Here is a 22,855-nt window from a genome sequence, read left to right as displayed (position 1 = left end):
AGTCAGTGATTTATTTCGCTTAAAAGCTTAGTTGTCGAAGTTAGTGAAAGCAGATAGTTAGCAACAATCTGCGGTGTACAGACAAATGATCATAGTTCAACGTTAATTGGGTTCACGCCGCTAACTACTGTTACAATCTTATCAACTTAGGGACTTTTGGGACTTTGGTGTGCTGTTGTGGTGTTTGTTATTGGTTTTAGGGTAAGCAGAGTAAGGGAAGAATATTACCGCGTTTTACAATAATTGGTTCAAATAGATTGAAGTTGTATGTTTTTTAATAAAAAAAAAAATCATATATTTGATACGAAAATAGATTTTTGGAAACGCTTTCGAAACTGCTAGGGTTTAATAACTGTCAGAGGAAGTCTAGACTCTTAAATGGAAATTAATGAAACATATTTTGCTGTTTTATTGTGTATTTTTTTGCATTTCAGCGTCCCAACTATCCTATACGAAACGTTACGAAATATGTATATTTTATGTTTTTGCTTTTTATGACATTCTATGTAGAGCTAGATATGATTAGGTAGACGAGTTGCAGAAAGGTTCTTCTTTTAAGTTTTTATTTTATTTTACCGCAGTAGCAGTAGTTATCAAAGCGCGAAATCACTCCATTTCAGACCACCCATCATAAATAGGTCCTATTAATCCTATGCTTACCTTATCGACGGGCATGGAAGGGCACGCTCGGCACAGATTCCAGAATGATCCGATCATCTGGGCTCGCCTCTGGGCCGCTGACAGCTCGGGCACTGGTTCACGCCCTGGACTTCAAGGGCTGATGGGGCATCCGCTGCTGGAAGTAACAGGAGGTACTTGTTATTATAAAGGACAAGTAATATTGAGAAGGGAACGTATTTTCTTTATAAAACGCATTACTGCCGCACTGCAAGGTAAGGGTCTCCTCCCAAACAAGGGAGGGGTTAGGCTTTGAGTCCACTACGCTGGTCTACAGCGGGTTGGGGATTATAATTTAAATTAATTGAGACAAAATATAGTTCCTACGCAACAAAATAGGGGCGCTGATTACTCTTTAAATTTCTAGATAGGTACTCGGCTACAGTTACAGAAATAGCAGCTACAATAAAAGCTTACGCAGATATACTTGTCAATAACAAACAATATTATTCATATCAATATATATTTTTTAATTGCTCTTTATTGCAGAGTCCCATAACTTAAACAAAACTAATACCTACACCCGGAGAAACGACTGCACTAGCTCAAAATTCTCCAAAAATATTTCCTAAAATCTAAACTAATATACCATGAGAAGCTGGCAACGATAACGATCTTCAGACATGTTTGAAGCTAAGCACAGAGCCCTCTAGTGTCAAGTAACGTCTAACTATCAAAGGACGACGAAGGAAATTTTTGCTGAAAAAATTCTTTTAAAATGTTGGCGAAACGCCAGTTCGTCTCGCCATGACTTCATGTAAGGTTTATTTAAGATTTTTATTTAAATTTTTAACTTGATCGCATGTGGACAGCATTTCAATTTTGTTAATTTGTTGGTTCTGTTATTCTGCTAGAGTTTTATAGTATCTGAAATTAGATTTTCAATATCTTATTCTGAAAAATAAAATTGATCCTTTAACCAACGCTTTGATTGCCTATGTTTCAATTTTTAATAGGTTATAATTGTGAATACTCTTATATGAATAATATATATCTGCTCAATATGTATATTACTAGGTCCTGCCCGCGACTTCATTCGCGTGTAAATAAATCCTTGGGTAAACTGGATCTTATCTGTTAATCCTGGTTATAAGCTATCAGTACTTATACCAAATTTTATTAAACTCCGTCAAGTAGTTTCTTCGTGAAAGAGTATCAAACAAACATACAAACTTTTGCGTATGTATTAGAATAGTTTGTATATTCAAAAGGTAAATACTACAACTTTTACCTCACCAAAACTGTAAAATTCCTTAGCAAAAGTATCAACATATTATCATAAGTATAAAACTTTTATAACAATGTGATAACAACACAACTTCCTTATCTTTTATGTGTTCGTTATGTGTCAGTTATGTGTTCGTTATGGGCTAACTTTCCCCTTATGTTTTGTTAAGTAACCAGATTTAGTAGTTGATTAACTGCTGGGATAGCTTCAGTTTTAGGTCTTGGATTGTAGCATAGTTAAGTGTTATTACTTGATGTTGTAATTATATTGGTACTATAGTTTGACAACTTCGTAGAGGGAAGCATGCACGATTTATCTGGATTAAAATTAACAATCCTGTGTTATTTCAACTGCATGAGTCACCAACGGCGGCCAACCGCTACCCTTGCACTCAAGGCTGTCTTCTAAGTTGTAGGATTATAGTTGATTAACTGTGGAGTGGATTGCTTAAGTTTTAGGTCTTGGATTGTAGCATATGATGTTATAATAATAATGGTGCTAAAGTTCGACAACTTCATATAATAAATTTAACCCATCAATGTCCCACTGCTGGGCAAGGGTCTCCTCCCGTAATGAGGGAGGGGTTAGGCCTCGAGTCCACTACGCTGGCCAATTGCGGGTTGGGGACTAACTTACTCGACAACTTGGTACAAAGATTATAATTAGGACAGTCACTGTGCCGCGGTTGGAGGTATAAACAACCGGCAAATAACAAACAACGACATACACACACAACACAAACAGACACACACTATTCCAATACGAGCTGCGCAATAATAGCGTCAAAATTTAATATCAATTAACCTAAATTGCGACGCATAAAGTGTCAAGTACTAACATCTAGTTGATAATCTGCTAGCTAAGTTTCAAGTTTCAAGTTAAATCGATAATGTATGGAAGCTTAGGTAGTATGTGATAAGTGTATTAATTTAGGTACTTGTTTATTAAGTTTTAGGTAAGTAAGGAATGTTGGGTGAGGTTTGGTTTTGGATGGGTGAATTAATATGCTGATGATAGTGTAGTAGTTTGACTGCGTGAAGTCTGTGTTAGTTATAGGCTGGTCAAAGATGCTATGCACTTTAAAGATTCAAACTCAGGTGCCGGGTTTAGGATTTGTTTTTATATAAGAAAGACATTAGTAAGTAGTTACAATAAATGTAGTAATAACATAGGTATTAGATTTGTTTTTCAGTACTGACTTGTCTATGAAAAGTTACGTACATATAGTTCTCTATAATTCTTAGAATTACAATCCTTTTTCACACACTTATGTGGCATACAGATTTTTTTTTCGTCAGAAAAAGCCACAGAGCTACTTTATTTGCAATCATTTATAACCAAAAGCCTTTAGAGGCAAAATCTAAAACACTGAACAAAAAATAACCCTAAAAATACACTAACCTTTAACACTAACAAGCGTAAGAACCATACAGCCAAATAACTGCTAATGGCTCTTAAAATCACCTTCAATATCATGATAAAGCTATAAGCCATAACTGCTATGAGTCCATTACATTTAAGTCCGAGATCTTATCGATACAGTTGGGGAACGTGTTAGTTTTTGTGGAGCCAAGCCAAATTGCAGGCCACTGTCGATTGTAGCCTGGAGAAGAATTGTGAAGATGCGATGTTGTTTAAAGGTCTTGAGATATTTCTAAAACGATCTATGTCCGAAGTTTTTGATAAGTGGCTAACTAAGCTGATAAAATTAATGATAAGGATTGAAAAACAATTATTTTCTTTAGAATCAAGTGTTTTAAAAATATTCTTTAATGATAATTCGACGCAATTTTTTTATCAGCATTTTATTTTTTGAAATTAGTTACAATTATCTATCGACAACTTACTGGCCAGCGTGGTGGCCTCAACGCCTAACCTCCCCCTCGTTTGGGAAGAGACCTTGCCCTGCAGTGGGACAGTAATGGGTTTAAAATAAAATAGAAAAAAGACTTAAAGCTATTTTAATTTTCTGATATTCAAATAAACAATTGATATAATTGTAGGTACTGTATTTTTAGTTTTCTATGATTTTTAAGGAGATGAGTATTTTTTAAGTTTGTTAAAGACAAATGGGATTAGGGCGCGATTTTGCGAATATATGATTTCAAAATATGTAATTGTTAAATCGAAATAAAAAATAAATAAACAATAATAAAATATGATTTTTCATAGAGTCATAGTCTGAAATATCTATCTATTTAGTCTAAAACATTTTCCTGTCTTTCTGCACAATCAGGCATAACAAAAGAAATAAATACAAAAAGCATCACAAGTCCAGTTTTTGCGACAACAATGTCTAAGCTATTATGTTTACAGTTTTTTATTGAATAAGATCAATGAGGTCATTGACCTGTTTAAGTGGAGCATTGATAATCTGAATACCGTTGACCTATCACGGCTTAGACTGGCTTAAGATTTGAGTCTAGAAGTTGTAAGGATAGACTAACTAAACGTGTTTGTATAATATTGCCTTCTATTTAAAGAAGCAGTTGATTTTGTTAGGTTTTCAAGTGTAAAATCTAATGTGAAATAGTAATGAACTATTGTAATAGTATTTTCTGTAAATTAATGATAGAAAACTAACTACTTTATATCATTAGCTTACTTTAGACATCAATATTTTACTTTCAGATCTTTTAGATATGTATTTGCTGGATTGACAAATTTTATTCGACCAATCCACATGTACATACATTTTATCCTCTAATAATCACTTTTCAGCGATTATTTTAAAGTTGAACGAATATAAAGCAAAAGAAAAATCTTTTAAAGTCCAAAGTTTAACCATAGTTCTCCGTCTATGCATATAAAACCCTCTCCTAGGTTACCAACGTATTTCTGCTGTACTTTTAAATATAGTATTTACTTTCTCCTCTCCACAGCACTATCAGTCCAGCATAACAACGATCTACATATCGTGTACACTCCTAATTAACTACCACGTCTCGCCTCGGAGCCGTACAACCGTTAATTGTATAACTATATGTATAATCACTTGGCAACAGTGGCTCAATTCTCTACTACTATCGACTACCGACAACCGGCTATCCATCGAAATTTTGACATTTCGAATGTACTGCCAAAATATTTCCTACGACGCCCGTCAGAGGCGCTGATCAGATTTTCATACAAAATTTCTCGATGACTGTTCGGTTGTCGGTAGTCGATAGTGGTAGACAATTGAAGTACTGAAGTTAGTGACTAAGTGCTACTCAATGATTTGAAGGAATGAGTTAGTTCATTTGAAGAAGTTGTGAGTTTCAGACTCGTGACAGCACAGACTAAAACTATAACATTTATGCATTTATGGTCAGAGGTTTCCAACCTTTTCTTAGTCCGGGACCACTTTTATAGTATTCTTGTTAGCAGGGACCACTATGTTAGTATATTAAAACTATAGTGTAATAATCATCCTGAAAATTATAAATTTTAAAATCATTCGCGGACCTTATTTTGACTTCCACGGACCACTGGTTGGGAACCACTGATTTATGGTAGTCAGTATTGGTGATATTGAGAAAGTTGTCAGCGCCCCTAGCGTATTCCACACGGACTATTTTTTTAAATTATAAACGACTAACTCTTGTTCCAAGGCGATACAATGTTGTAGTCTGATGTGTAATGATTTTTTTTACAATAACTTTAGGTAGGATGTCGATGTTAGTGATGATGCATAGGATAGATTCGTATCCCGTACATAAGAATTATGCCGCAAAGTAAATTGTTACAAGTTTTCAATTTGTGGATTTTTAACGTCCTTTCCGATACAAAAATATCGGTCTCTAAATTATAGCAAAAACGATGAAAAGGGGAATATATAGGTTTCTGATAGAAGTTAATGTTCTGTAAACTTATACTCCGGTAAACATTTATTTGGCTTTGCTTTGAAGATTTTTCCATGTGTTATACGAAACAGGATATTGTAGTTATATTACTAGAAAGCTTTTCATGTTATATTTATGCTTAAAACAGAATGTAAGGTTTATCATTTCTGGGAAATCGTAAAATTGTACATAGTTTTCACATAAGCCACTATTACTCTTAATTTTCTTTTCACTTGTTTATAGGAGCAAGTATATCTAAAATTTTGACATCTACCTACCATGAAAGCAGGTATATAATTTTTCTACGAAGTATGAATACCAATTGTTGACTTAAAGATCTGGCTCTATTAGCAAGTCCATCTTGGCAAAAAATATTAAAGAACAGAGATATTTAGAAGCAGGAATAGAAGGCCAATTCTTAGCAGTGAGACACTTAAAAGACCAATAAAAAATTCTGCAAAGAAAGACAATATTGTAACTGCTAAATAGATAAAAAAAACAAAATATTTACAAATAAAAGCCAAAATTTTATACTCACATCTTCTTAAGCATACAAAAAGAAGCAGCAAGATTTCAGGCCATCCAACTCAGCCATAAGATCCTACCTAAATAATATTTGTTTAAACATTAATACTCTAATTGTACAAGGAAACGTGCTGAAATGTCCTGAATGTGGCTAATATTTGAGCCGTCCAATTATACGACGTGTTTAAGGGTAGTTAGCCAGGCATTCCTGGTCGAAATATGTTGGGAAAATACACGCAAATGGGGAAAAAGTTCTTTGAACCTTGATAAAAAACTGCATTTAAACATATTATGTATTTCAAATCCACCTCTTAAATGAAAATGTTTGAATGATTTGTTATTAAATCACGCTAATACTACTGAACAAATTTTGATGAATATTGTGGAGACAAAATGTACCATTTACCACAGGAAATATTTCAAAGCTAGCAAGATCGCAGGGATAAGCTATTAATGTTTGGATGTAGAAATAAGCTCCGTAATTACTGATCTATATTAATATTATAAAGCTTTAATATTATAAAGCTGAAGAGTTTGTTTGTTTGTTTGAACGCGCTAATCTCGGGAACTACTGGTCCAATTTGAAAAATTCTTCAGTGTTAGATAGCCCATTTATCGAGGAAGGCTATAGGCTATATATCATCACGCTACGACTAATAGGAGCAGAGTAACAGTGAAAAATGTTACAAAAACGGGGAAAATTATGATTATCTTGAGTGATGCAAGCGAAGTTGCACGGGTCAGCTAGTACAATATAAAAAGAAAATTTAAAGCGTATTCTTCTAGGACTTTAATTAAGTTTGTTTGTTACAGGAAAATTTCGACTAGAGAACAACCATGGTTGTTATAAAAAATCTTACATATTAGAAAATAACATTTACCCATGATTAACATAGCTTACTTTCTTTAAAGAATACCATCTTATATTATTGAGATTCTGGTAATCAGTTTTATCGAGAAGTATCTTGTTATGACCCAGGTAACTGGTTTGTGGAGATCTGATAGGCAATCGCTCCATATAAAATACTGGTATTTAGCTGCATCTGGTATGGTAAGACTGGAAGCCGACTCCAACATAGTGGGAAGAAAGGTTAGGCTGATGATGATAATTGATCATAACCATAATCATTTATTTGCCAGAAATGTAGTAATAACAAAGATATTAAAAACAATTATAGGAGCGGTACACATTTCGCCATAACATTAAATAAAATAAATATTATTATTATTGATGATATTCTGGTAAAACTTGTTCTTATGTTTCCAGACACGGGAAGTTGTTCTAGCCATACTCACAGGAAGGCTGAAGGCAGAAGGTAACCTTAAAATAAACAAAAATAACGTCTTACCAAGACACTTATAGAAATACAAAACGAAGGGTCTCAAATGTAATAGAAACGGTTACTACCCGCGACATTTACACCCTTATATTTCTGGTCCCAGGGGATGTTCCACCCTCTTTGTAAAATAATTATTGCCTATTATCATCATGATAATATTACACGTGTTATATTCAAAGTGTAGGCAGAGTTGTATAAAATATATTCAAGATTCGCAATTCAGAATGGTATTCTTACCCATTGTTTCTGAGTTACATTTAGCGGTAGTTTATCTATTCAATAGCGTTTAAACTCATATAGATAAAACGCTATTGAATAGATAAACTACCGCTAAATGTACTCAGAACCTGGGGCTAGGAAGCCATATAGAGAATCCGCTAAAACAAAAAGAACCGTCAAAGATAAGTGAATATCGTTAAATTTTTTATTGTTTGAAATTATGTAAAAAAATGAAAAATTATGTAAATGAAGCAAAGGAAGTTCTTTGGTTTCTGCCTTCCCTTATGGAAAAAGGCATTGTTTAATGTACATATGTATGTACATATATGTATAAAATAAGGTTAATATTACAACGAATCGAAGGTCACACAAAATAGGTGCGTAATAAAAACCCTACAAGTAATTTCTCCTTGAAATGAGACCTTTATTACCGACCTTGAAGAATGTAGGCTGGAACTTAGGTACACCTTGAAATTGTACCTACAGTTCAATTTTACGTAATTACTTAATAGCTTAAAGACTTTAATGGATATTAATGAAAGTGAAGATAAGAGATGAAGATTTTGTAAGAATATTTATTTTGTGCCTAGATTCTTGGGCTTGGGGCTGAAAAATAAGGTGTTTAGTAGTGAGTCCATTGAAATAACGATTAATTTGCTAAATGTATAAACAATAATAATATGGAATGTAAGAAAAGGGCGATTTTATTTGCAGTTATTTTTCTCTACTTTTGAAACTTTAATAGGTTAATGGACAACGTGACAATAATCGAATGTACATTTTTTTATTGGTAATCTTAAGTCATAAAAAAATAGTTGTAATTTAATGAAAAATTAACTTAAAATATAAAATATAGAAATGGCTGAAATCGGAAAAAATAATCAAGAGGGGAAAGCTTTACAAAAAAAATTGTGATATAATTATTTACTGAAAAACAAAATATGTTTGTAGTCAATCGTTGCATAAATTTAAAGTACAGTTAAATACGAAAACTAAACTTAATGACGTTTCAAGGTCATAAACTGTGAGAGGTGAATGAACTCTATCGTGCTATTGGGTATTTGCCAAGAGTTACCTAAGTATCCACTGCAATAACCGTTATGTAGGCAAACGTGAAATATTTTAACTATAAAATTACTATTTTCAGTACAAAAATTGTATACCCTGCAGAGATTTTCTTCAGCTATCAGGGACTTAAAAGGGACTATGGGTTTTCATAGGATATTATAGATAGTGTGGCTTTAAAATAAGGGGTTTATGATTCGAACTGATACTATACTATAAGACAGGTAAATTGTAGGTAAGACTTGGATAAAAGAAGAAATGTTGTCCTTTAAAAAAAACAAAAAAGAAAAATATTGAATTTTAAATGATTTGATAAGGTGCCAATTTTTTATGTTTTGAGGTACGACACAGTAGTAGAGCGTTTTGCTTCAAAGAAATTTTGACAATCAGCTGTGAGATTTCTGAATGCATTTATGATCTTCTAAATGTGGAACTCCAGCTCAAATAAGAGTAAAGTGAAGGTTAAAGGTGGAAGTTTTTTGAAGAGGAGGTTCTCTAATCAAATGGTGATGTGATTTCATGGATGGTGAAGTTCATGAGTGCTGTTCCCATTCAAAGATGGATAGGCAGTATAGGTATCAAAAGTAAATGTAAAGCCTTACCTCTAAGAGCAGTCAAGCTTCACAGTCCTACTCCATACCAGCGACGGATCAATAGCCAGTATGATGATGTCACTACCCATAAACACTATGTGGATGGGGACCATTAATATTCCTACTGCGATTAATCCAGCCTTAGTAGAGTATTAAAACTAATGAGTTTTACACTGTGCCCGAGGACGGCAAGGACTCTGACGTCATCATGGTGACACTAACGATCTGTGACGTCACACTACACATCTCCGCCTCACTAAGATCTGCCCCATGCTCCCCATACATTACCACTATTGATTCGCTTCAGAATATCCCGTTTGCTATACAACAGGCAATGTATATGCATCATTGAGATTAAATCAGTGGACGACTGACGCTGGAGTGATTTGAACGTGCCATTAGAATTAAAAATAAATAAAAATGAATGTGCATCACACTGTGGTTAGGAATAGGATTAAGCCTGCCTTCGCGTTAGATAAATTGGTGAGTCAATTTTATATGATTTTCGCTTTTTTTGACATCACGTACTGAACGCTGTCGGCAAATATTTTTCTACTTACTGACGGGTAATTAACTGCACGGGCGTGCCTAACAGCTGATGGCAATTAACATAACACAACATGCGACAAATACACTAAATTGTCAAAACAGACAAAAAACCACAGCGAACGCAATAAAAAAGCCTTAGACGACACATAAACGTGATTAAAATGGTGCCTACCAATAAAAAAAGTGACAAATGCCTTCAACACTTACGAAATGAGTTTTCCAGCACAAAAATCTCCACACAGTGAACAGATTACAGAACGAATGTTACGGAAAGCGAATTGTTTGAGTTTAAAATTTGAAATTACAACAAATAACTGTGTTTTTTGATAAAAACGCGAGCGCGTTTCGGATGTGTTTTTCGCGCTGGGCACCGGCGTGTTAGGCGACTGCCGCAAACTCTTGAAAAATCAATAACTACCCCCCGACAGTGCCCGCATGCGGAACTCGCCACAAAACTTAACACTGCTCACCCATTTCCGTATTATGTAACGGAGTGTGAGCGAGACGGGCGTACATCCGCGCGTTCGTCGCACAAACAACCCTACTCGGCGCGCCAATAAGCTCGCGCAAGATGGCCGTCTGACGTTTGACGTTTACGCGCCAAATGTGACATTTCTGCGTGTTAATTCGATTCCTAAATTGTCTTTTCATCGATTCTATTGCTTCATTTGTATCGTAAAATGGCAAAATAATGATTGTTGATTTAGGCAGGACGTTGATCGTGTAGACTTTTTTTTGCGTGTGTTTGTAATAGGTGTATTAATTTTTTGTGTTGAAAATGTCGAGATAAAAAATGGCGATTATAATTTTGACAGATATTAAATAGGTGTATGGGTTAGTGTAAGAGTGCAGGTGAACGACATTTGTAGTGTTAGGTAGTGTCGGTCTAGTTTGAATGTTGCGCATTGCAGCTGATTCCAAGCCATGAGCTGCAATGCTGGGATCGTTTTAGGTCATAGAAAGAATAAGTGTAGGTTCTCATTGAATTATTACCTTTTAGTACCTGACGGTGTGCGGCCTTTGTGCCTTTAGGGAGGAATTCTTTTATATCTCTGGAATGAGCAATTTTGGGGCTCAGAAAGACATTTTTTTGGTCTTAAGTAGGACTATGTCCTTTGTATTTTTGGTTATTATATGTATTGGGAATAGGTATGTAATATTCAAAGCAGTCTTCAATAGAAGATAGAACTTATCCAGAATAAATGAACGTGTAACCAGCTACTAGGTTTGTAAAAGTAAAATAACAACATGGAGCATGTTTCTACAAGACAAGGGAATGCTAAAGATTTAGGAAGCTTTACAAATAAAATATCTGGCATCGTATTTTGTCGGAATTAATACCGTTTTTATAAAATATATTTTAAAATTAAAGTAAGTACCTTAATCTATCAATGGTAAATGGTAGAGTTCATCAGAAGGAGTATAGAACGTATTCTGCTTATTTAATTGATCCCAAGACTAGCTTAAGATTTCATCATAGCACTATACCGTTATATACACTCAAGATATGTACAAACAATTTGATTTTCGTCGATTTGAAGTCGTATATAAGGAAAGAACCACCAACGTTCTGTTACATACCACATTTCTGGACCACGATATTCCCCCAAAACTACTTCCAAAAATTTCAATAAAATTCAAATATGATGTAAAATAAAATCAATAAGTAAAAATCTTGGGTACATTGCTGTGGTGCCGGCGCCAATAAAGAACCGTCGCAATATGACCCGCGCCATTCAACAAGGAATTTATACCACATACCCTTTTCAATGCACTTTGAACTCGAAAATATATTTTTGATGAAAAATTTCCTGGATATTTGGTGAATGAAATATTTGGGTATATTGAATGATTTGAATTTTTATTTGGTATTGCTTTTTGAAACCGCTGTTGGCCAGCGTGGTGGATTTAAGTTCTATACCTCTCCTCTTTCTGGGATATCTGGAATAATGAGTATATCCTTTTAGCGCTTAGATTAAAGAAAAATGTAAGCTCATATATTATACAAAACCTATTTGAAAACTTAGATTAAGAAATTGATAAATGTAGAGTCGGGCTCTTTGAAGTCTGCTTACCCTAGGAAAATACGTGGTATTGTGTCTGTATGTGTGTATAGCCGGGTAGAGCCAAATTTATTTTATTTTTCAAAAAACGTACAGATAAAAACCCAGTTTATAATATTTAATCGACTTAACAACGAGCGATCTTTGCATACCAATGAACACTAATCAAGTATTTTAAATAACACTTTAATAACTATTACTGGCAGAATACAGCCAGAGTGGCTTAAAAGTAAGTAAACTAGACAAAAAACCAGTCTGGTTTGGGTATCTTGAAGTAGATGAACCAATTTTAAGACCTTACAATCTTAAAAATAAACATACAAGACTACTAATGTAGGTCCCAAATTTCACTCAAAGCTAAACGACAAGCAAACCCATAATACCTAGTTAGTGTAATTAGTCCCCCGGCTTGTTAGTCGTTTGCAATTAAACAAGTGCAAACATCGCCGTACCGTCATTGCAGTAATCAAATCATTTTTGAACAAAGATTGACACTGACTGACAACGTTTTGTCACATTTTAATTGAATAGCGCATGGGCATGGTGTGTTTGAGTACCGTCGCTAATTTGCACTGGTTGTGGGTTCGATTCCCATGTCGTATTGTCAGAACTCTACCTAGTGTAAATCGGCAAAGAGTCATGTTTACTTTAGCCACCGAAAAAAATGTTACAGGCTAAATCTGCCTAGGAAATGTATAAATAATGTGTAAAGCAACCAAAAATAATTTAGCCTTACCCAAAACAAAAGTGGGGCACTGAAACAAGTTTAATAAAAAATAACAAGAAAATGTGTTACTTATGTATTTTTAATTAAAATATGTGTATTTAAAAAAGAGGAATAGCGACATCTGTTGTCGACTATACGTACTATCTAATACCCAAGCCTCAAAACCTCTTTCGTAGTACATAGAGAAAGCTGAGATGGCGCTTTAGAGAAAAGACAAAATATTTTTGCATTTATACCCCTTGATTTGTTTTAAAACATTTCTATAGATTTAATTTATTCAAGCTGATTGTTGCGATGTTAAAATTATTGCTAAGATATTTTCTATCAGCGCTCCCTGCTGCGTTTTCCTGAAAACTCTTGTATTCAAAGAGGGTTGGGTGTAGGTAGTTTACATTTTTGTACTACTAGATGGCGTTCTGCTAAAAAGACTATTGATAGTATCTATATATATATAAGCTTTTCTAGAGAACTTTTCCGAAATCACACTTTGTTGTTTCATCAAAATATTTATTATGATGGCTTTGATATCACTGTTGTAAAGATGATAATTATGCTGCTAGTACTACAAATGCCAAGTTATGGTCATAGATTTATTTCCCACCCAAAAATATACTGAAAATACATTTACGTGAGTTCCACAAGCTGTAAGTTTCAAATCACGTTGTACTTTTACTGATGAAACTCTACTAAAATGATTAAATGTAAACTTATTACAAAATAAATGTTACATAAATACTCGTAATATCCGATTCTCCATAAAACATTATTTGTGTTATCGATGAAAACTAATCCGGAACTGAACCTGTACTCGTTTACAATATAAATTTTAATGGCGGTGCATGACGTCATACTGTAAGTAAAACCACCGCGCTTGACCGCAACATTAATGTGGAATTATAAACAAATATATAGTAAACAGGTTTCATATTTACTATCGAGAGCTCTCGGGTTCGATTCCCTGGGTTCGTAAATCTGCTTATTACTCAAGCTTAGAAAAATATTTTTCATTGGTTTTATATTGACACTTTTGATTAAGAAAGTTATAGTTACCTAAGTAAACTGCATGACCAATTTTGTCTGCGATGGAGAAAATAGATTTTATTTCCATAATTATTTATACAATGGTATTATACTAAACTAAAAAAACAAACAAAACAAACAACTAAACTAAACTATGACTAATTAACAAAAAAGAAAATATTTACTTTTATAAATTTAAATAAACCTGCAGATGGCCAGTTTCAATAACTACGCAGCACACGATAACCTTTACTCGATTAACCGAAAAAATATTCAGAAATGTCATTTGGCTTATCCTGCGTTTTGAACCCAAACCTATGTACAGCATCTATGTATATAGTATTCTCAATTATATAATTTATTATAGAGTAATAGGCCTAAGTATAAAATAGGTTTAATTTCAAGGAACCCTGAAGAAAAATTACTTGTCGTTATACATAAAAATTATAGTATTGAGTACAATATGTATTAAATTTTTAACGATTTGTTTACGATATTCACAAACAACGGAACTTTATAACGTGTAGGTGTCTTTTGTTTTTATATTCACTAGTATTTTAACATGGCTTCACTTGGTAATATCATCGTGAGTAATAGTTAATGAAGTGCTTATAGCCAGTTGTGCTCACCAGTCGGTAAACGATCTGTGGGTTAAGCAAACCTTGGCGTGGTCATTCCATAGATGGGTAAACGCGTAGTTGTAATTGAATTAGGCGTCTCCGTGCCTCGGAGGGCACGTAAAACGTCGGTCCGGTTGTTATCAATTAAGATAACAGTCGTTAAGCCATGTCAAAGGCCTTTCGGGCGGCTTGAACAACTTTGACACTAGGTTGACCACTAGCGATACGATAGATAGATGATTGACTACCGCTAAATGTACCTACATATTTCAGAAACCGGGCTTAGCTTTATCAGCGGACTGCTATAGTCCGAAGATGATGATTATCACGAATCTGTGCCGTATCTTATAACATAATGTTATAAATTGAATGCTAAAGATTGTATGTGTAGATGTTTGGATGGATGTTTGTCACTCTTCTACAGAATGTAGCCTTGATTAACACGTAAAATACTATTTAACCCCGGAAACCTTTTCAAACGGACGAAGTCACGGGAATTTCCTCATTGCGGATTGTCTTTAGATGAATAAGTACTTTATGCACCGGGTCTATAAATGTGCATCAGAATACAGCGCATTTCATTTCATTCACTCTTTCATTCATAGTTGATTCATTCAATGAAGGATATTGGAGAGAGTCCATATACGATGATTAATATGTTTCACACTTGGCCGGTGGGGAGACATAAATTATAAGCAAACTTCTGTCAAACAAACGTTCTGATTTAAGAGTATACTCTTTTTATATTCGTAGGTACAGCGATCGGTGTCCGAGTAGATCTATAGTGGTTTAAGAAATCAAGTGTAAGAAATCTTCGGTAATACGAATCCTACTAATATTATAAATGTGAAAGTTTGTAAAGATATATTTCTTAGAACCTGGAGACGGACAAAGGATATAATTCATACCGTTCGACTGCGTTTGTACCTGGTGGAAGAACAGACCTGGTCAGACCAGAATTGTTTCTGTAAAATTGTATTTAAGACACGAGAAAGGTTTTCATAGAGAGAAAAAAATGCGTCCATGGTCAAAGTTAGATGATAACTTGAATTTGCACGTTATGATATTTTTTTCAGGTGGTAGCTTTCAGAAGCGTACGTAATTATTTCACCTTTTAACCTGTCAATTGTTTCGGAAGGATTTTAAGCATAAGGCAGATTTTCACACTGTTTCGTCTTGTACAGAATAAATAGTCTTCCCGATTTTCACCTCATTTATTTCAGCTGTGAAAGCATGATGAACAAACACACTTCGAAACATAAAGAATTTCTATAAAAAACGTAAAGAGTCCCTTTAGCCAAGAAACCATTGAACGAGTGAATATGAAGTCTAATGATAATAGATATGATTACAGAACATAAATAGCTGCAGCAGCCCTTGGACGTTACACGAGGGGTGCCAAGGTCGTGGGGGTAATGACCTTCCCTTGGATATAGGGTGTGGTTTTACAGAGGTATTACATAGACTGTTAAAAAATGATGCAATATGATGAAATAGGAGGTATATGCATAAAAAAGGCTATTTACCCATGATTGGCAAAAAAAACTGATTGAAAAATCTTAAAATGGTACATAATTTCCTTAAAAATATTAGGTTTATAAGCTTTTGCTCGTGGTATGCCTATTATGCCCAACTTTTTAAATATTTTGTCAGCCAGTAAAAACTTGTTGGGTGTTTACATTAAGATACATTTTATATATTTAGTAGGTACTATTATTATTTTCACAGTAACCTGTCTTCATAGATATAAGGTAAGCTCTGTTGTCTAGACGTTTAGTGACTATTGATTAATAGATCTTGTGTTCGAGTCCTCGGTTAGGTAAACTGCTATTTAACAAACTGTCAAAAAAAATCAAGTTTAAGTACCTGATTAAAAAAATTGTAAGCATAAAGTCAGTAGATATTATGATTAGAAAATTAAGACCTCAATCTCGTAGCAGTATCACTATTAAAAAACTAAATTACAATTAATAACACATCCTGAGAACCTTTTCTGAACATTTTCCATAACACAAAACAATGAGTACTCGTTATTTATTTTGTGGTGTCTGCCAACACGCACTTGGCCTGCATTATGTTCCTACGGCCTTAACCCCACACGTGTCCAGCAGTGGGCCAGGCAAGGGTTTTGTCTGCCAGCCCTTGTTTATGATGCCTCGTGGAGATGCTACACGTGTTGGAGTATAGCCAGGAAGAGGAATGGTGAGGTTAAGCAACGTTAGTAAGGTTTAGATTTCGATGGGTCAACTGTTTACAATAATATGTCTGCAAGGAGGTAAGGAGCTCTTGTTTGGCGTTAGTTTATAATTATGACTACAGATCAAGAGATGTCGGGTTTGTTTCTCGGGTCGGGCAAGGTGCTTTAAGTATTTTCTTACTTAACTTATTATCAGGCTACTCTCAACAGAAGTTTAAAGATTGGTAAAGATGTCTGGTATATTACAACAGGTTTTACCATCTTACATACGGCCCTTATATTTTAAATGGCGAAATGCAGGTGTATTTTATACCTTAACCACGATTCTGCCTACTTTTGCGAGTATATCCGGCGTAATGGCATATAATTCAAATTATTTATTTGAGATAAGTTGTCCATAGTGTTAGTAACCTTAAAGACTGCTGTTAGTAATATAGTATTTCAGTCAGTGCTGAAAAGGTTAACATCAAATATATCCTGCACGTATTTAAAAGTCTTATACCACATCTCAGAGTATAATCGGCGTGATTTTAGACAATATTTCAGTCAGTTAAAATGAAATATGAAATATACTTTTTACACACGATGAGTAAACTCAGGTTATCATTTGGCGCTCAATCAATGAATACTGCCAACCATATTTTTCATAACGTGGACTTATTTCAAAGCTCTTTTTTATTGAATGGAAACTGTGAATGAATAACTTATGTTCGTTTGGATCCTGATGTTTTTTTTTGCAAAAGTGATAAAAAGTCATTTACTGATATTCATGGAAGGCAAATCTGACTCTGAATATATCAGTCATTTGTATCATAAATATAAAGGCAAGATAGGCCGGGAAGAAACCCTGGCCTAGCAATGGAACCAAGTGAGTTTATTATCAACTAGCGGTCTGTCCCGGCTTCGCGCTGGTGAACATATTTTTTCTTTTAATCTGTGATAATGTTGAAGCGTAGAAATATTTTTTTAAATCGATCCAGTCCTTTTTACGCCAGCTCGTCACAAACGTACTTACATACAAATCTATCCTCTTTGTAAAAGAAAGTATAGATAGCTCTTGTCGACGCAGTTATTAATTGAAAGAATTATGTCACTGTCAAAGTAAGTACATCTTTGTTTAAATATCATAGACATATATTTGTACCGCGGCTCTGTCCATCACCGCGTCTCACGTGTCCATTCTCCCTGAATCATTGGCAGACGTCACTATACGTTATTACTAATGGTTCTCACTCGACTCGAGTTTGTATAGAAGCGAGTTTGTAGTGAGAACAAGTCGTTGTTGTTGCGGTCACTGATTTATGGAGTGGTCAAAGGTCGGGAAAATGATTTTAACTTTTTAAAATATGAACAGCAAATGATAACTTATTTTTGGGAGACTCTACTTTCGCGTACTAGGTTTCCCTGGAACATGTTTAGTAGAGTGGTGGTCGGCAAGCTATTAGGCTTGTTGTTAGAGGTACTTTATTCTAGTAGAAGTTAAGTAGAGGTGCCGCCAAACCAATTGAACAATTTTGTTACATCATAATTAAAGTCTTGTAGATGCACTGGCTCGCTTTTATATCGCCTGATTTTTTGAACGGTCAACCGAGATTCCTCTGTACTAGGTCTATGTTCAGTTTGCTTTTTAAAACAAATACTTACTTGTGTTCAAATTGTTATAACAATTATTATTATTATCAGTCTATACCCACCCACTACAGGACACAGACTTCCCTCCATCCACCTATCTAAAGCTATCTGACGACAATTTTTGCAAGAAAATCCAAAAAAAGAAATAACATTTACAGTTTTTAAAAGGCCATATTGGAACAAAAGATTCCTCTTAGTCCTTCGTCACAGTTTTCATCATAAAACCGTTAAATTTCCGCTGTATACGTTCAAGTAATAAACGTCTGTTAACTGTCGGTTTTATAGTGGGTAGTCGTAAAACACGCTCAAGACACCGTGTCGAGGGTCGCTTGGAGTGTTCGCTGTTTGATCTGCTTGTGATATGGTAGTTGTGATTTCTTGACTTCTAAGGCGGGTTATATGAGTGGAGGTATGGCAATGTTTATCAAAATTTGAACGAAGAGAGAGAAACAGAATTCAAAAATTTGGATTTGAAATTTTTAGGAAGGTTTTTTTCAGAGTAGGTAGTATGAGGTTCCTTTTCTTGACTTTTTTCAGAACTTTTGAATTGCTTAAGGAAGTTTCTGTGAACTGCAATAATTTTTATCTATGGTACTCATTATCAGTTACATTACTGAAAAAACAGTTGAGCGTTTCAGACTATGTTACCTTTAGAAGCTTTAATGTATTATCATTGCAACGACTTCAGTCTTGAAACAAAAGTCATACTGCCATAAAAATAAGTAATTATTTATTTATGTAGATATACATTAAAACTATTGTTTTTTCACTCATAGCCATATTGACATTACTAAAAAATATGATTAACATATTATTCATATTCCAATCGACTTCCAAACCAATAGTACCGCTATTCCCAAACTCACTTAATTCTCGCTCACGCCTCGTGTATCGAAGCTACAGCGGGCCTGTAGTACCGGCACTCCGGCGGAGTGATCGCGAGTATTTTCAGTAACACCGCGAGTGCTGCGAACTACGTAAACGCCGCTGAGTCTGCCAGATGATGAGTGTATGTGATCTAAAGTATTGTGAACTGCCATAATTTTTGTCTACAGTACTCATTATCAGTTACATTACTGAAAAATGAGTTGAACGCTTCAGAGTACGTTACCTTTAGAAGCTTTTGAAACAAAAGCCATACTGCCATAAGAATAAGCAATGATTTATTTATGACATTATAACTATTGTTTTTTTCACTCATAGCCATATTCACGTTACTAAAAAATTTTATTACCTTTATTATTCATATTCCAATCGACTCGCAAACCAATAGTACCTCTATTCCCAAACTCACTTAATTCTCGCTCACGACTCGTGTATCGAAGCTACAGCGGGACTGTAGTACCGGCACTCCGGCGGAGTGATCGCGAGTATTTTCAGTAACACCGCGAGTGCTGCGAACTACGTAAACGCCGCTGAGTCTGCCAGATGATGAGTGTATGTGATTTAAAGTTTTTGTGAACTGCTATAATTTTTTACTAGTGCCTACTCATTACTAGTTAACATTCCTGAAAAAAAGTTGTACGTTCCAAAGTATGTTACCTTTTACCTTAAAGTAAAAGTTATACAGCGATAAAAATAAGTAATTATTTATTTATGTAGATATACATTATAACTATTGTTTTTTTTCACTCATAGCCATATTGACATTACTAAAAAATATTATTAACATATTATTCATATTCCAATCGACTTGCAAACCAATAGTACCGCTATTCCCAAACTCACTTAATTCTCGCTCACGCCTCGTGTATCGAAGCTACAGCGGGCCTGTAGTACCGGCACTCCGGCGGAGTGATCGCGAGTATTTTCAGTAACACCGCGAGTGCTGCGAACTACGTAAACGCCGCTGAGTCTGCCATATGATGACTGTATGTGATTTAAACTGAAATCATTTTTCTCTATAGTACACATTATCGGTTAGCATTACTGAAAAAAATGTTGGACGTTTCAGAGTACGTTACCTTTAGAAGCTTTTGAAACAAAAGCCATACTGCCATAAGAATAAGTAATTATTTATTTATGTAGATAAACATTATAACTATTGTTTTTTTACTCTCACCAATATTCGCATTATCGATTAAAACGTAAGCATTCATATTCCAATCGACTTCTAAACCAATAGTACCGCTATTCCCAAACTCACTTAATTCTCGCTCACGACTGGTGTATCGAAGCTACAGTGGGCCTGTAGTACCGGCACTCCGGCGGAGTGATCGCGAGTATTTTCAGTAACACCGCGAGTGCTGCGAACTACGTAAACGCCGCTGAGTCTGCCAGATGATGTGTGTATGTGATCTAAAGTTTTTGTGAACGACTATAATTTGGTCTACAGTACTCATTATCAGTTACATTACTGAAAAAACAGTTGAGCGTTTCAGACTATGTTACCTTTAGAAACTTTGATGTGTTATTATTGCAACGACTATTATCTTGAAACAAAAGTCATACTGCCATAAAAATAAGCAATTATTTATTTATGTAGATGTAACCATTACAACCATTGTTTGTTTCACCCATAGCCATATTCACATTACTAAAAATGCTATTACCATATTATTCATATTCCATTCGACTTCCAAACCAATAGTACCGCTATTCCCAAACTCACTTAATTCTCGCTCACGACTCGTGTATCGAAGCTACAGTGGGCCTGTAGTACCGGCACTCCGGCGGAGTGATCGCGAGTATTTTCAGTAACACCGCGAGTGCTGCGAACTACGTAAACGCCGCTGAGTCTGCCAGATGATGTGTGTATGTGATTTAAACTGCAATCATTATTGTCTATAGTACTCATTATCAGTTAACATTACTGAAAAAAATGTTGGATGTTTCAGAGTACGTTACCTTTAGAAGCTTTTGAAACAAAAGTCATACTGCCATAAAAATAAGTAATTATTTATTTATGACATTATAACCATTGTTGTTTTCACTCATAGCCATATTCGCATTACTAAAATGTATTCAGTATTAACATATTATTATTCATATTCCAATCGACTTCCAAACCAATAGTACCGCTATACCCAAACTCACTTAATTCTCGCTCACGACTCGTGTATCGAAGCTACAGTGGGCCTGTAGTACCGGCACTCCGGCGGAGTGATCGCGAGTATTTTCAGTAACACCGCGAGTGCTGCGAACTACGTAAACGCCGCTGAGTCTGCCAGATGATGTGTGTATGTGTGTGCTGGAGGGCACAGATTATGTGAGTAAGGCAGAGGTGGGAGTAGGTAGAATGTGAAAGTGACATTCATTGATGCGGTCATTCTAGCAGTTAGAATTTCAAAATAATCCTTGTAAGATTAAAATGACTTTTGTTTGGAACTGTTTTGTTGTGAAACAATATTAATTAGACGGAATAATTGTAGGATATTTAAATAGAGTATTTGAAATAATATAAAAGTTATATTTTTACATGGCATTCGGCTATTACTTATAGACGAAATAAAAGAGAGACAAAAAATAGCCTGGAAGTAATCTGAGCGTCTCGCTATAACAGATATTTCATAGTTATGAAATTATGATATCAGACCTGAATATCTGTAAGAAAGTTAAAAATAAACATGTTACAAAGTTTCCACATGGCACACTCAGGAGCACATCTGTTGCTTCCATAATCTTTGCGAATGTCCGTACAGTAGTGCGCATGTGTGCGTGGCGCCATAACCCGCCGATTCTAACCTAAATACGAATTCCGAGCTAACGGACGAGCGCCCGGCCGTCCGCTGAAAAAATAAAAATACATTTTCACTCAAATACATACGAAAATCAAGAAAAATAATACAAAATACAACAAAAAATTAACAAAAATACAATAATTTAATTGAAATTTTAGTGAATTATGTGGAAATATTGTGTTTTTAATAGTGTTTGTGTGTGAGTGGCAAGATTTGGAATATCAAGTGTTTTTGTGTTTTGTCATGAAGCGTAGAAAGTGATGTTACATTGCTGGATCTGTTTGTATTCAGCACTCCTGATTGCTAGTTAATAAGGTAATGGATTACGTATATTTATGTGTTATATTTGGAGTGATCTTGTCATGATGTTAAAAACAGCGAAGCCCGCGTAATTTGGATACGAAAGCCCGAGGTGGTGTGATTCTCAGGCGATTAGGTTAGATAAGATATGTTTTTCTATTTAGTTTCTCAAGGTTTAACTAATGCTTGATGCATTTGCGTAAACCAAATTATCTCGGATGACGTAAAGATATTTTCTTTTAGCTTTTCAGTTTAATTGAATGTATTGTGAAATAATAGGAAGAAAAAATGTAAATATAGATTGCCAGTGACCTTCTCGGGTACCGAAAATGTCGGGAATTCTCTCTAAACCCTTTGTTAACTATACAAATAGAATATGACGGATAGTCTTCCAGGGTAAGGAATAAAATACTCTGTTTTTATGTAGCTTTGTACCTTTGCCCTTGAGGCGGCTTGAACAATTCTGACTGTAGATTGACCATTAACTATACGATGAATTGCATTAAGAAAGACATACACTTAGTGTTGAGATATTCTTTAATTAATATTATTGCTTTCTTTTATTCGTGTCATATCATAGTAAAAATAAGTAGAA

At 34.8% G+C, this 22,855-nt stretch overlaps 2 protein-coding genes across 8 annotated transcripts in view; one reads left to right on the top strand and one right to left on the bottom strand.

Annotated features, from left to right (window-relative positions):
* The window catches only part of LOC142984039 (uncharacterized), a 98,229-nt gene extending 87,801 nt beyond the window's left edge, over positions 1 to 10,428 (bottom strand). For 2 of the 5 annotated variants that reach the window (XM_076131356.1, XM_076131358.1), the window contains exons 1-2: positions 10,229 to 10,426; positions 661 to 796 (exon numbers count right to left, since the gene is read on the bottom strand). In XM_076131356.1, coding sequence (XP_075987471.1) covers positions 661 to 717 — 57 coding nt within the window. In that variant the 5' untranslated portion in view covers positions 718 to 796; positions 10,229 to 10,426. Of the gene's footprint in view, positions 1 to 660; positions 797 to 10,228 lie in introns of all 5 variants that reach the window. The other 3 variants (XM_076131355.1, XM_076131350.1, XM_076131351.1) reach the window with 3 other exon arrangements.
* Positions 10,429 to 21,957: 11,529 nt separating this feature from the next.
* LOC142984034 (muscle calcium channel subunit alpha-1-like) overlaps positions 21,958 to 22,855 on the top strand; it is a 62,411-nt gene continuing 61,513 nt past the window's right edge. For 2 of the 3 annotated variants that reach the window (XM_076131342.1, XM_076131341.1), the window contains exon 1: positions 21,959 to 22,275. The gene's annotated coding sequence lies outside the window, so the exon portion shown is untranslated. Of the gene's footprint in view, positions 22,276 to 22,855 lie in introns of all 3 variants that reach the window. The other variant, XR_012960130.1, reaches the window with a different exon arrangement.

The sequence above is a fragment of the Anticarsia gemmatalis genome, chromosome 25 (assembly GCF_050436995.1).
Source record: "Anticarsia gemmatalis isolate Benzon Research Colony breed Stoneville strain chromosome 25, ilAntGemm2 primary, whole genome shotgun sequence".
NCBI classification, from domain to species: Eukaryota; Metazoa; Arthropoda; class Insecta; order Lepidoptera; family Erebidae; genus Anticarsia; species Anticarsia gemmatalis.
The sequence above is the reverse complement of the archived record's forward strand: the minus strand, read 5'-3'. Positions and strand labels throughout refer to the sequence as shown.